The sequence below is a fragment of the Lissotriton vulgaris genome, chromosome 11 (assembly GCF_964263255.1).
Source record: "Lissotriton vulgaris chromosome 11, aLisVul1.2, whole genome shotgun sequence".
Lineage (NCBI taxonomy): Eukaryota > Metazoa > Chordata > Amphibia > Caudata > Salamandridae > Lissotriton > Lissotriton vulgaris.
The window spans coordinates 741652446-741667654 of NC_141699.1; the positions used below are offsets into that span (position 1 = coordinate 741652446).

The window sequence follows — 15209 nt, forward strand, 5'->3', positions numbered from 1 at the left end:
AACTGCAGAAAAATATGAAGCATACCTAAATTGGAGTGTCTCCATAAGTAGATTTCCTTCTGAGAAGTGCAAAATGTGCTGATGGATACATTATTCACTTTTTTTTCTACTTCGCTATGGGCAAGGCGTTGGTTTTGTTGTACTGTAAGAGATTGCTCTTTCCGCCCTTCCTCTTTTTTTGATTGCTTAAAAAGAGGGCATTGTGGTTCCAGGGAGAAGCCTCGCTGCCCTCTGCAAAGCCAGACGCAACCCTGCAGGAAAGGTTCTCTGACCAAGAAGCAGACAGAGGCAGAAATCCATCTTGAATGATGTCTGGAACCAGCATTGTGCTGCGCATTGCACTGCTCCTTGCTGTCTGTGCTGCGGTTCTGGTATCAAGTGGTGAGTACTGAGCACTTTCTGGCAGGCACTGGGGTTGTGTGTGGAGGAGGCATGCAAAATACTAATGAATTGCAAAACTCACTTCTAATCGTAATATATTCCCCTCTGTTCAACGGATCCGATCATTAGGATTATAGGGCCTGAATCAAAATGTACATAATAATGTAGGACAAGTTGTGTGGGATGGTGAATGTTCTTGGGAGCCTCTGTAGGATTCTGAATCAACAGTAATTGATTATTTGACTGGCTTGCTACGTGTGACAGTTTTCATTTTAACCTTTTTAACAGAATAACCGAAGGAGTTTATGGACAAGGTGTGGTAGCTAGGTTTTCATAATGTCTTCTAAACGGATGGTGTAAAATCTAGTGGGTAAACAATGTGGCCGAGAAGGAGAAGGATTGATGTGAGAAAATATGTAGCCTGATGAGAGGTGTACTCGAAGAGTAGAATTTTTGTGTTAACAATAATTTACTCGCATTTGCAAAAATGGCACTGACAAAATAGCTACACATCGAAATAACTTCGTAAAAAATTAAGGAAGACAGGATTAGGTTAGTAATCACAATTATTCCATACAGAAGTTCAGCACATCAAATTACCCTCCCCTACACCTTTTGAAGGTGGATCTATCTACATGTGCATCTGCACCTAGTAAGAAATGCTGTGGCATACCTCTCAAAAGGCTGTTTTCACTATGGTTTTTCATTGTGCACCTATTTCACAGGTGCTATTTAAACAAAAAAACGTAAACAACTATAATAATTCCATTCGATGCTATTATTATTTTATTTTATATACGCGATAGACATCTACTTTCAGAATTACATATTTTGGGGGCACACTGTACGGTCGGTTTTATTTAAGCCCTTATTGACTTAAGGCCCTACCCCTTTCCCATCTAAACTTTTCCTTATTTGTTTTTATTTGGGGATAGGTGGTGGTTGGATTGAGGTTCAGTAGCAATCCACCCCTTTATTTTTTCATTGTCTTTCACAAAAATGTCTACCCAACCCAACCCTCCTTAGTTTCAGGAAGAAACTGAAAACCTGGCTCTTCCCAGTATAACTTATCACCTCAGCGATGGTTGGGTATTCTAGCGCCGAGACACCCCCGGGTATTTGCGCGCTCTAAAAATGGCTCAAACATAAACATACCTAATTGGCCAATGTTTGTTTAAAAAATAACTTCATATTTTTTTCGCGTTACTATCACATCTCCGCTATTACTAAAACAAGGCCCAGTAAACAGTGGATTGTTACATTCTGAAATGTGTGCCCTGATTGGAATTTCGAGTAGGGCAGCTATTACTGCACTCCCACAATTTTCCCCAGATAGAATCCAGCAGGTCAAACATAGTAATGTTCCAGTACTGTGTTCCAAATAGAATGGGTCGAGACGGCAGGAGACTGGTCATTCTAGTGGCCAGGAAAGAAGTCGGAAGTAACTCCAAAGAAGGCCAGGGGAGACACGACAAGGGGGGTGACCAATGGAGAGACAACTGGAAGAGTGTGACTGTAAGTGAGGAGTAATAAAGAGAAGTGGAGGGTCAGACAGAGACACAGTGACAGAAAGTAGCAAAGAGACAGCCTGGGTGGCAAGCTGTGGGGAAAGGGGCAGAGCTAGAAAGAGTAAACAAGTGAGGGTTATTTGGAGTAAATATTTTTGCAGTGTACTTAAACATATAAGATTTGATATGGATGCATATTTGAAAATAATACCTACTGAATAAATACCAGCTTGGTGTGGGGGATACCAGATAGTGTACCTCAAGTAAAGCCTCAAGAGACAGCACACTAAAATGAGCGCACACTATCATGCTGCTACAGAAAAAAAGGATTTGTTTATCCTACAGCAAAATGTGCATGCTGGTGACATTAATATATTTCCCTTTAATGCATTGTTTGGTCACATTTTGTAATCGGTACAATATTGTGTGCACATCAGGCCCGGACTGGCCGTTGCGGGCACCGGGAAAACCCCCGGTGGGCCGCATGGTTGGGGGCCTGTTTTGGGCCCCAAGGGGCCGTTTTTGTTACAGGGCCGTTATTGCAAAAACGGCCCTGTAACAAAAACGGCCGAAAACCGGCCCTTGCACAGAGCGCGGTCCCCTCCTGTGTGGGGAAGGGGGGCCGGCGGAGCACTTTTCCAGGGCCGGTTCTGGTTTTCAGTCCGGCCCTGCACATATGCGAAATGTGACACTGGGGAATGTGAAATAGTTGATTAGCAAGCTTGAAAATCAAGAGTAAGCTCATTAAATTGTGTTTTTTTTATAGACAATGAAAACATTGTGGGATTTAAGTACCCTTTGTAAAATGCTGGCAATACAGCTGACAGGGTTAAAGCATTTATCAAAGGTATAATACATGGGATCATGCAATCCCTGTATAACAGCATGTCTCTAATTTCCTCATCACAAGCGACTTGCCACTCACCAATTCGCCTGTAGTAAAGAAATGAGATAGCCGCTCTACTGTAATAACCCAGTAGCGGCTCGTGGAGGGAATGCCGCGGGGCGGGGTAGGGTGGGGGTTAGTAAACTCTGGCTCACGGCCGACTGGAGTAATGTAAATAAATACATTAATTAAAGCGAATTTCATTGCGTGCTCTGAAATGCCAAATGTGTTTCAGCGCACACAATGACATTTGTTTTATTTATTTATTTATTTACATTACTCCGATTGGCTGTGAGCCGCAGTTTACTACCCCCAGCCTGCCCCTCCCCCACCCCGCCCCACTCCCTCCACGAGCTGCTACTGTAATAACCATTTACCACTGAATTCTTATGTCACAATGCGTGCTGTTAGAACGAGCAGCCGAGGGGAAAGGCATTTCCAGATGAGCAGTGATAAACAGACATTTATTGCAACATGTAATTATAGAAAGGATACAATCTTTTTGCATGTTTTTACCCATTCCAAGATACAGTGTATTGTTTTTGTTTAAATCGGACTTGTATTAAACTGATTCTAATATCTTTTTGCAACAAATATAGAGCTTCTTTTTAGTGTATTTAATTGTGCTCTAGAGATGCAGCTTTTTTTATTCATGTTTGCAAACATGCTATTACTTTGAAAGAGCAACACACTGAGGATTTAAGTGGTTGGGGGAAAAGGTCATGTAGTGCCCATGAATTATAAGGAATAAAATATCTCGCTGCATACATTATAAGGCTACTGCAAGTCACCTTGGAGTTCCCTGGCCTTATGAAGGAACTTGGTTCGGCCTCATTCCTCTATACGTCACAAAACTCCTCAATGACCTGCATTATTGTTGCAATGTACCACAGTTGGTACTTTATCTCATATATCTGTCTGTGACCTGAAGATGACAGGTCCTTATCCCTCTGAGTTGATTGGTCTGTCCATCATTTTAATGCAGATAGGATGAGTAAGACTGAGATGGTTATTAGTAAGACAGGTCTTTAGTACCTGGAAGCAGTTTAATTTCTGATTTCTACTGCATAGTTATTCAAACATTCTTATCAAATGGATGAGCTGCACCAAGTCAGGTCAGAAATCTTTTTTAAAGACAAAGTAATTAGGCACATGCACAACAGCCAGAACATCGTAATTGTTCACATTAGGAACACTCGCGCAATGAAGTAAGCTTCTCTGGTTCTCATTCGTGCAGTGATAGCAAGACACATTTTGGGAAAATGTTAGTGTGGTAAAAATACAATAAATACATGAATTAATAGACACCGCAATGTTTCCAAGGCACGTCATATCACTTATTTATTAATTTATTCATTGAACATATTTATAGAGCCCATATGCAGACACATAGGCAGCGATTAGCGAAGGATGGTAAAATGCATTGGAAGGTACAAAGGAGGCTAGAAAAAATACAATTGGAACAGCAGGAGGCAGATACAGGTGGTAAAAGAATGCTTTATGGGTATTTTTAATCTTTCAGAGAGTATCTTAATAGGTGAGTATTCAAGTTAACTACAGCAGGTTGCCATTGAGTGTAAGAACTTCACACAGGTTATTGCAAAGTCTTGAAGCCAGGCATCAGATGTCTTGGCACAGTGTTTTGATTTCTCTTACTTTCCACATAGTGGTGGGTGTGATTAGTGGATAATTCATTGTGGCTGAACCTATCACTGCAGACCATCGACCACCGTTAGGACCTTCTTTAGGATCAGAATTGCTTGGTGTGCTAGTTTCTTTGGGACACGCTTGGCCATGATCCTCACAAAACATTTTGGAGCAGATTTGCAAGCTCCTTGCGCCGTCGGTGCATCACATTGCGTGAGGCAACGGTGGCGCAGCCTGCTGAGAGATAATTACAAGCACAGGTAAAGTCACCCTGCGTGACTTTACCTGTACTTGTAAATATTGCCCCTTTCCACGCAACACTTTGTGTGTTAAGGGCATAACATGGGTGTTGCTGTGGGTGTTCCCACGCAACACCCATGTCCACAGATGCATTTCCATATTTACGAGAAATCGTAAATCTGGACATGCATCAGAATGCTACGCCAGCCTAGGGGTGGCGTAGCGAGGTGCAACAAGGAGAAATGCTTTCATTTCTCCTTGTTATTTCCTCTGTCAATGCGTGCTGCATTCTACAGCACACATTGGAAGAGGAAATCACCTCCAATGATTGTTTTTTCTGCAGGAAGGTGCCCCTTCCTGCACAAAAACAATCTCCCCACGACGCAAGCATCCTTGCGTCGTGGGGAGATTGCACCAGCGCATGGCAGAAGTTTGTGTGCCACCGCAGGGGCAAGCACAGAGATGCAACACATTGTTGTAAATATGTTGCATCCCTGTGCTTCAAAACGAACGCAGCAAAACACAGCAAAATGACTTGCGGCACCGCGCTGCTTTACTTTCTTGTAAGTCTGCCCCTCTGCCTCTTCCTCTGGATTGGCATTAGAAAAATGTCCGCATTTCGGACTGGCAGACACATTAAAAAAGAAGGCTGAGAGAGGGCATTGACTTCCTTAAAGTTCAGGAGTGAATGATCTAGAACAACAAAACTACTAATTTAAAAGTAGGGCTGGGATAAATGGCACACATTTTTCTATCATATTTTTAAAAAAAATTAGGGCTAATACATTAATCAACTTGGGCAGTACATTGGGGCTAATGCATTATTCGGCCAGTCAGTCGGTCATTAATGAACTTGGGCAATTGTCTGAAAAATCATTGGTACCTTAGGTTATGCAAAAAGTATCAGGGGAAAAAATGGGATACAATAAAGAAAATACAATATTTGGGATTGACGGAATATTACATTCCCCTAAAACAAATCCCCCGAGTCTAACTTGAAGTAAAACAAAATAATGGAAAAAGTGGCATCTGCTCTTACATGTTAAGGTCTTCCAATCCGTCTCCCACCAACAGTTAGATATGAGTGGAAATAAAAGGAATGGGCTTCAAGGGGAATCATTCAGATGCTTTCCATGTGCCTTACGTTATGACCACCATTTTAGGAGGGGGCTTTTCTGCACCACAAAAACTGTTCTTCTGTCTTCCAGGTGTAGAACGAAGGCTATCAATGACTTGTGTACAGGTTGTTTGTGTTGACTGAACAAAGGAAAAGGGCCGTAACTGAGGAGTTTTACCCCAGTTCAAGTGTTTTTGCATCAATCTGTGTATTGAATTGAATTTTTATTTTCATATTAATGAGCGAATAATTCATAAAAACAATCCCATCTGTATACATTGAGCCACTTTCCAACACATCTGCTTTTAGGCTGTAACACCATACTCCAGTTACAAGCACTAACTATTAGTGTATTTGGGAAAAATGTCTCTGCTTGCAAGGAGGTGCGATGTGTCCGTTTTTTTTAAATTCAAATCATATTTATTTAAAATTAGAAAGAAAAGCACAAGACAATACAATAAGGTGCAAAGAATACGTTAAAGACAGTAAAAGCAATTCTCCAAATACAAGGTTCTGATTATGATGGAAACATGGTAGTAGAATCACTAGAATCACTAAAAAAGCAAAACAAAAGAAAGAAAAAGGAACGTTAACATATGTGGTGATCAATACATTTACGTATACATATACAATTGCATAGCCATCCTATATCTTGTGTAGGTTCTCATCTTGATGACATCCAAGACCATCTCTCCGTGAAGGGCATTTGACAGGGACTTGGGCTTGCTGACTTTAGCCATGTAGTCTAAGGGGTGTGTTCGTTTTAATGCAAGGGTTACTGAAGTGGAAACTCAAGACTAGTTGAAGCAAAAAGTACTGAGTAATTTATGCAACTGCAATGTACTTGTATCAATCTCAAATAGTGTTTTTAAACCGTGCAGCATTCCTGCTTTTGAAAAAAACACTTCCAAGGAATAGTGGTCCAATAGCAAGGCCCAAAGACGGATAAGTAGTGAACCCAATCCTGGAGATGTTTAAAGCCAGAACGAGATGGGGCTTTGAAATGGGAAATGCGTCTAAAATACAATCCCTCATTTTCGACTGTGCATTGTGAGAGAAGTCTACCACTAAATATTTCCTTGCCTCAGAACTCTCCTTCTAAAATTAGGATCCTCTGGGGGTTTTCTTGCATTAACGTACTTTTAGAAGAGTCTTGTAACCACTTTTTTAAATATTTCTTCAACCTTGCAAAGTTCATGAAGTTGACCAAGTTATGATCAGCATCCATATCCTTTCATGGATCGTTTGAATTAGGCAACGCATTTATTAGACACTTCTCTAATATTCCTAGTGGTTTATTTTTGTGCCTTTGTTTCCATAGAAAAGTGGGGTAATGTATTGATTATATTGCAATATTGACTGAGAATCTGTGTGTGGTGTTTCTGGATCTCCTCATTTTCAAAAACATTCTTCAAATGTTGGCCCCTGCTCTATAGGAGTGAAAATGAGATAGCTTTAGAAAATAGGCTTCAATGAATTTATGTCTATGGTGACCACTAAGTTTTGAAACAATGTGTAATCCTTCCATTGAAAGAGGATTGTTAGATCTGGGGGTCTCTAGTTGGCAGAGGTAGGCACCACTGTCCAAATAGGGACCATTGCTTCTAGTCAGGGTAAGGATGATACACTCTTTAGATAACCCCTGCTGACTCCCTTGGTAGCTTGGCACGAGCAGTCAGGCTTATCAAAGGCAAAGTGTAAAGTATTTGTACCAACACTGACAGTAACACAGTCAAAACACCACAAATGGACTCCACACCAGTTTAGAAAAATATAGTTATTTAATCTAAACTACACAAGACCAAAATTACATAAATCCAACATACACAGTTCAAGAATATGGTTTCAAAAGAGTTCTTAAGGTTGCGTTAAAATAATCCACAGTTGCGTCAACAGTACCTTTGGATGTGACAAAAGTTCCAAGTGAAAGCTGCAGCATTGAAAAACAAGCGATGCGACACTCCTGAGACCCTGGGGAGGCGATGCGACAACCCCGCTGGATGCAGGGGGCATGTTGCGGTGACTCCGGTCTGTATGGGGAGGGATGCGATACCTTGTGTGGATTCCGGTGCGCAGGTTTCGTAAGAAGCATCTCGCAAAGGTGGGATGCGGCGATCTTCGGGACGGCGACAATCTCAGGTGCAGCGGCGATGCGCAGCGCAGTGTCGATCTTCTCCTCTAGCGGCCCCTTGATGTGATGGCTCTGCGACGACTCTCAAAGCAACGTGATGCGGTCCACAAGCAGGCGGTGTGACGATCTCACCCAGTGATGACAGACTCTGCGACGATACTCGCAGCGATGGTACTTTTCCAGCATCTGAGCGATGCGTTCCGCAAGCGAAGGATGCGTCAGTTCCTGTAGCGCCAATAGGCGCTGCGATGATCTTGATCTTCGCGGCGGCGGGATTTTCCTCGTTCTGTCAGGGATGCACTCCGCAAGCGAGCGATGCGTGAAACTTGGTAGAAAGACTCAGTTTCTTCTTGTCCAGCTTCCCAAACAACAGGAACAACTTCCAGAGGCCCCGTGACTGGGTCAAGCACTCTAGGAAGGACAGAACTCTCTCAATAGAGCTCAGGGAGCGAAGCTGGGGGTGAAGTCCAATTGTTCCTGGGACTTCTTAACAGGGAGCCAGCTTAACTCAGGCCCTTGGAGATCTCTTCAAGCAAGGGAACACAGCACAAAGCAAAGTCCTTCCCCTCTCCTTGGCAACAAAGCAACTGCAGGTCAGCCCACAAACATACAGCAGGACAGTCCTTCCTCTTCAGTCTTCCAGCTTTCTCTTTGGCAGAGGTTCCTTCTGGATTCCAGGATGATCTAATTTTCTGTAGTCTGGGGTCCTGTACTTATACCCCTAAAAGTATTTGTTCCCTTTGTGCAGGAGGGCTCTGAGCCCGGTCTGAACCAGTTCTGGGTGTTCCTTGAGCACTTTGTTTTCTTGGCTTCTCCTTTCCTTTCAGAGAGAGGGGCAGGGTCGTCAGCCGCCCTGCAGGAGGTGGAGCCAACATTGTGGAAGGCAGGCACATCCCTATTCAAGCCCAGGTGCTATACCCTCCCACCACTCTGGATGCAGATTGAGCTATTAAGCCCAGGGGTGGCCCACTCAGCCTCTGGGAGCCACCCACTCCCTGCCACTCACAAACCAGACAGTCAATTCACAAACAGGCCAAGGCACATAGAAAGGTCAGACAAGAGAACAGCCACTTTCTAAAATTGCAGTTCTCAAACACAGGATTTAAAAAACATCTTTCCTAAAAGATGTGTTATTAAATTCTGAGTTCAGGGATACCAGACTTTTATGTCATAGCTTGCTCCTATAGGAAGGTATGCAGGTAACCACTGTAGCCAGCATTCCCTGTGATAGCCTCTGTGCAAGATAGCCTTACAATAGTGAAAAACGAAAATGGCTGTAATTCACTACCAGAGCATGTCACCTGCACTAGTACATGCTCTACCTTTCACATACATTGCATCCTGCCCAAGGGGGTACCTTGGGCCTTCCATAGAGGTGATCAATGTGTACAGAAAGGGAAGGGTTAGGCCTGGTCAGTGGGGACAATGGCTAGGTTGACATGGCAGTTCACAGACTACACAAAGGCACTGCGGTGGCATGCCTTAGACACCATTTTAGGGCTACTCATGTGGGTGGCACAATCAGTGCTGCAGGCCACTAGTAGCATGTGTATCACCAGACCTGGCACACTCAGTGCACTTTACTAGGAACTTCTTGGTGATACAAATATGCCAAACATGGATAACCAATTACAATAACAATTTACTCAGGGAGCACTTGCACTTTGACACTGATCAGCAGTGGCAAAGGGCCCAACGCATCTAAACCAGCAAAAACGAAATCCAGCACAGCGTCAAAAATACAGGAGGTAGCCACAATAGACAGGGAAACCACTCCAAATATGCCAGGTCTAACAAAGATATTTATGAATTAAATGTTTAAATGAAAGCTCTATCTGAGTGTCACATGGTCCTATTGCCCACGAGATCTAGTCCACACGCTTTCCATCATCCTGCTTAGAAAATAGACTTGTGCCGCCCTGGCAGAATTTGTCACCAAAAGTATGGAAATGTTCTTTTGAGCTATGATCTTTTTCCTTCACAGATATTGGCAAGCCAACCACCTGCTGTGAAAAAGTCAACGCATCCAAGAGGAATTCAAGCATGTTTGTGAAATATGAAATACAAAAAGAAGCCCCTCCTTGTGTCAAAGCCATCATGTAAGTTTTGATTTGGTATCATTTTTTATTATGGATAATCAAAGCAACTCCCACCTGATATCCTATAAAAATGGCAGATCATGAATTCACTGTGAATGATGGGTCAACCTGGCGTGCACAGAATCTCATTTTGTCTGACAATGACCTGCAGCTTAATTGATTTTGTCCGAAAAGGTTTAACAAAGCTGAGTTCCTGCTTTTACTGATATCAGCACATATTCTTAGACAGTCTTGGACTTCTGCATTCACTAATATAAATGGGCATGCACAGATACACCTGGCTCCTAACATCTTTTTTCTCCAAAGAGATGTTCCTTGTTGAATTTTGTTTGACACGTTTAGCATAAAATTGTTTTTTTTTTCAGATTTACCTTGCAAGACGGAACATATAGGTGCTTGAATGCCACAGCTAAATGGGTGACTCGCAAGATGAAGGAACTTGAGTGAGTAATACAGCTAAGAGATTAATTTACAATAATATGTTTAAAGGATCTAGCAGTGTATTATGATAGTTTCTCAGATGCATCATAACTCTAGTGGCCTCTCGCAGCAGATTAATACTCCTTGATAATATACATATCGAATTCCAAGGTAGGTTGATGTGCAATTTAAGATTAGAAGTATAATAGAGTAGAAAAATATAGCAAACCTGCATTTACCCACTGTAACAATATATCGGTAGTTAATATTCTTGAATCAATATTTTGTAGACCAATATTTTTACTTCAATATTTTGACATACAACCCAATGATGTGACATCAAATTATAATATCGAGATGTCCACTTCGAGACATAATTAGATGAGGTTGTCGGTTCTAGACAGGGGTATGGCCCATGATGGCACATGATACAGTAGGTTGGCCGAACGGAGGAGGTATGTTTGAAGTAGGAAAGGGTAGTCTTAAGAATGGGGGAAACTCTTGTTATGGAGCATGGCACATGATGACAATGTGTCACAGAAAGGAACTGTGTGAAACAATGATATCATTTATTATGTGAACATGATCCAGGATGATCTTGTGTCAGTTGAAAGGTTGTTACCTAAAACAGGTTGTGAGTTACGTAAGAGATATTGCAAAAGAGGGAAAAGTGTTTTATAACAAGGTGTGGCCATTAGTTAGTTTTATTGAAGCTGGAGGTTTTTTAACTGGGAAAGCAGGTTTTCTTATTGTGTGAAACTATCCATTTTGAGATATGGATTAGTCTTAGTGTGTCTGAAATGAAGAGGGTGCAGACCAGGGATTTGCTCATCCAGAGCAGTATGTTGTCTCAGAAACTGTCAAAGCCCAAATAAAAAAGTGACTAAAGAATTGGCAGGCCACCTGACATGGACAAGCCCAGATTAAGCGGTAAGGTAAAAAAAAAGATATGTGGGTGATATAGGATCATGCCCTTGCAATTAGTGTGAATTTGAATTGTGAAATTTTGTTAAGCTCTTACTCTACTCGGAAGGGGTTGCAACCAGTAAGACAGAAGTAAATGCTCAACATGGTACTTCAATGTTGAAGAGGACAGGTATTATTTAAGTGCAATAGAGTAAGTTTGTTAGACCTTTCATTTGGCCTGGAAATTGTAACCACAACATGAGCATACCCCTAAAATAAAGTAAATAACAGGAGTGGGTTGTTTTGATTCAAAAGTGTCAGCAACAAACATTGGCCGTGGCTGTGTAGGAGGATACTTTATAGCAGGGGTCTCCAAACCGGTCCTGGAGGGCCGGATCCATGCCAGATTTTTAAAAGAACTACATGTATCTCAATGGGGATATCCAAAAAATCTGGCATGGATCCGGCCCTCCAGGACCGGTTTGGAGACCCCTGCTTTATAGCTTTGTGATAATGGCTTATTCAATAATAATTCATAGCCTTTTATTAAGATTATGGAGTGATATCTTAAATGTATGATGTGACTAAATGTGGTCTAGTCTCCTGCAACTATCCTCTGCTTTTAGCAACATGAGAGGTCTTTATTAGGTTTGATTCCCAGTGCACATGCCCCATAGCAATATTGCACATGCTCTTTTGCATCAGAGCTGGACTACTGCAATGAGGATATCTCTTCAGTTGAATACATGTACATGCCATTGTTGTGTAGGAAAAACAAGTGACTAATTTCTTCTTTCCCGTGATTTTACAGCAGTATAAAGAGCAGCCCAATCAAGCCAAATCGCCATTGAGAACTGTAGCAAAGAAGTCTCCAGATGGAGGACAAGTCCCTGGATTTCAAAGTGGTGTCGCAATGGGACTTTATGCCACTGGGTGCCATCCCTCTACTAAGCCACGATGAACTGATTAAAAATTTCACTGAAAGTCCATTGCAGTCACCAGGCAAGAGTCACTAAGGCTGTATCCTCAATTATAAGGCTTCATTAATATCAGGGGCATCAAAGCAACACCGTTCTTTTTCTGCATTCAATGTGAAGAAATCTATAGCTGTATTAAATGAATGTGAAACTCTAGGGAGGTATATTCTAGAGCCAATCTAATGAAAAATATTGTATACCATCACATAATATTATATGCACGATGTATAGATTCACCATATTTCTTTGGCAATAGCATTGAAACACCATTCAATTCAATGACACATCAATAGCATTAAAATTGGTATCATGTTGTGCAGTGTGTCAAACACCCACCATTAACAAAGGAACTTTGAAAAACAATATGCCAGAGCCACAGCATCACCATAAGCACGAACCTAATTACCATGTTTAGAATCCTGCATTCTGTGAGAATGCTGGACACTAATATCGAAAAGAAACTGAACAGTAGCATGATGCACCAAATACAGAGTCTGGGCATTGGAAAATCGGCACTTAATAAGCCAGACGCACAGCATTATTATATAAGAACTTCATAGGACTGTCTAGAGTGCATCGTGACACCATGAGTAACTAACTTTCTTAGTGTATCAACTCCACATAATAGTAGCGCATCATTGTAGTGGGCCAAATCCACACTGTTGCTGCACAACTCCATGCTAGTGTAGTGTTTATTGTATCAAAGCACACAATTATTGGGTGCACGCCTTTATCATAGGAATCCTTTATTGTAGAGTTCCAAATCCCTATATCTGCTGTAAAAAAGTTTCTCAATTGGGTGACATATACACATCGTTCACATATCTATCAGGGTCGAAGGGCACAATTTTTATAATTTTTAAAATACACACACATAACAGGTGTAGTACAGCACTAAGGTAATGATTTGCAATAAAGTTCCATCCTTGCGTGCGGGTGTAGATTTACGACTTTATGAGATTCACTAACATTTACAGCGATCTGCATCAAATGTTGTAAGAGGAACAGGTTTCGAGACCATTTCCTGGGAAGGTCATGTATCCTTTCCATTGGATCCTATTTCCGCTGTTGGTAGTTCTCCATAACGCAGAACTCTAAACAGGGAAAATAGGATCCCCTCTGCAAGCACTATCCTATTTCTCTGTAGGGAATATATTTTTCTCCTTTGGAAACCCATCCTCCACAACCACCTCAGCAGTACTGGGGTTTATACCTTTCCCTCCCAAGCATGGCAAGGAATTTAAGCCAGATCTTGGAGTTAACATCTAACATTTCCACTTTAAAAAAGTGGAGGAGAGGAGCTTGTGACTGCACACAAATGTATGGTTGTGGGTGCGCCCAAACTTCAAAAGGCTCTTGAACACTCATTTCCCCATGCCCTTAGTTGGGCACATGTAAATTGGTCTATGTCAACAAAGAATCCCTTAGTGAATTCCAGGAATGTGAAAAAGGTACACTTTCAACCAAATGTACCTTTGTGATAGGGCTTCAACAACATTTTATGAAAAATCTGCATTAATATCATTGACAGGGTGTTTTTAAAAAGTTGAGGTGTTCAAAATATCTCTCTCAAGATCCCTTTAAAAAAAATAACTTTTGTAGATAGCTGCCTAAAGTAACCCATTGAAGATGGTACTTCAAGGGGCAGTGTTCATAGGGAACGGAATGACATGCCCTCCGATGTTAGTGACAACTTTTAGACTACAAAACATCATCTCTTTAAATCCTACATTGTGTTGTCGTCTGCCAAAATGGGGGGTAGGAAATGTTATCATTGAAAAACTACTCACACATCCATAAATGAGGCCTACTCTGATCTGGCTATTTTCAGGAATCCTCTATAATGAAGTCATATTGTGCTATTTATCCCGCCAAGTGTGACATGTATATTTATTTCTGTAATGTGTTATATTGTAAGCACTTGCCTAATATTATTTACACCCCAGAAATGTTAATTATTAATATTTGTATTTTTATACATCTAATTTATTATTTAAAATAAAGGTTTATGAAAATATGCAAAGAAATGCGGATAATCATAAACATGTCTATTTTATTTCAAAACTGCGAACTGTTTCATTATGTTATTGTTGGCGATCCTTATCAAACACCTTAGGCTGGAAACTGGGCCCTGAGGAACTCCATAAAGGCCCAATTATGAAAAGAATAAAACTTGGCCAACATGTGATAAGTAGAGTGTCTTTGAATGTCTGCATTGATAAGAGACAGCACACAAATATAATACACTATATTGTTAGTACAGGCTGAGTTTTAAACTCTCTTTTGGGGGCAACATTATCCTAAAGGGTCTCTTACACTCTCATAAAATGGATGCCATACAGAAAAACACAGTATGCAGCGCATCTTCCTTCCAGCTCACACCACAAAATACACACACACAAACACATCACCAACAAACAAGCAATGTTTAAAGGTACTGAGTAGCAAATTCCCTTCTAAAGAGACTGTGAATCCTGATTAACTACTGGGAAGTTCAGGTAATCTATAAGAGAAAGTCTTGGCTTGGCAGATAGGATCTTGGGGTCTTGACATCCAAAACAGCCTCCTTGTTGAATCGCTCTTGGAAAGGAGCCACTTCCCTTGAAAGTGATGTAGAGGACACCTTTCAATCTTGACATATGGGGCCTCATTTATGAAAAGTGATGCATCGCTGCGTGAAAACTGCGATGCGTCACTATTCACTGCACCCTCCTTGCGACACCAATGATGCGTCATATTTACAGTATGACGCATCATGGCACCAGGAGTTACGGATATGTCAGTATTTCTGACGTATCTGTAAGCGCAAAAGTGACGCATTGCTGGAGTGTGTCACAAGAGTGACTCAACTCCAGCAATGTGTACTTTCTCATGGGGCAAGCCCCATGTGAAAGGGC

General features: G+C 41.5%; 1 protein-coding gene across 2 annotated transcripts; it reads left to right on the top strand.

Moving 5' to 3' along the window:
• The first annotated feature begins 218 nt into the window (after positions 1 to 218).
• LOC147683424 (uncharacterized) lies at positions 219 to 14339 on the top strand. 2 transcript variants are annotated; one of them, XM_086943856.1, is made up of 4 exons: positions 219 to 381; positions 9895 to 10009; positions 10375 to 10452; positions 12147 to 14339. In XM_086943856.1, the coding sequence occupies exons 1-4, from the start codon at positions 306 to 308 to the stop codon at positions 12184 to 12186; spliced, it is 309 nt and encodes a 102-aa protein (XP_086799982.1). In that variant the 5' UTR covers positions 219 to 305; the 3' UTR covers positions 12187 to 14339. The 2 variants fall into 2 exon arrangements, with proteins under 2 accessions (XP_086799982.1, XP_086799983.1); XM_086943857.1 differs by having other exon boundaries at positions 230 to 381; positions 12150 to 14339.
• Positions 14340 to 15209: the final 870 nt, after the last annotated feature.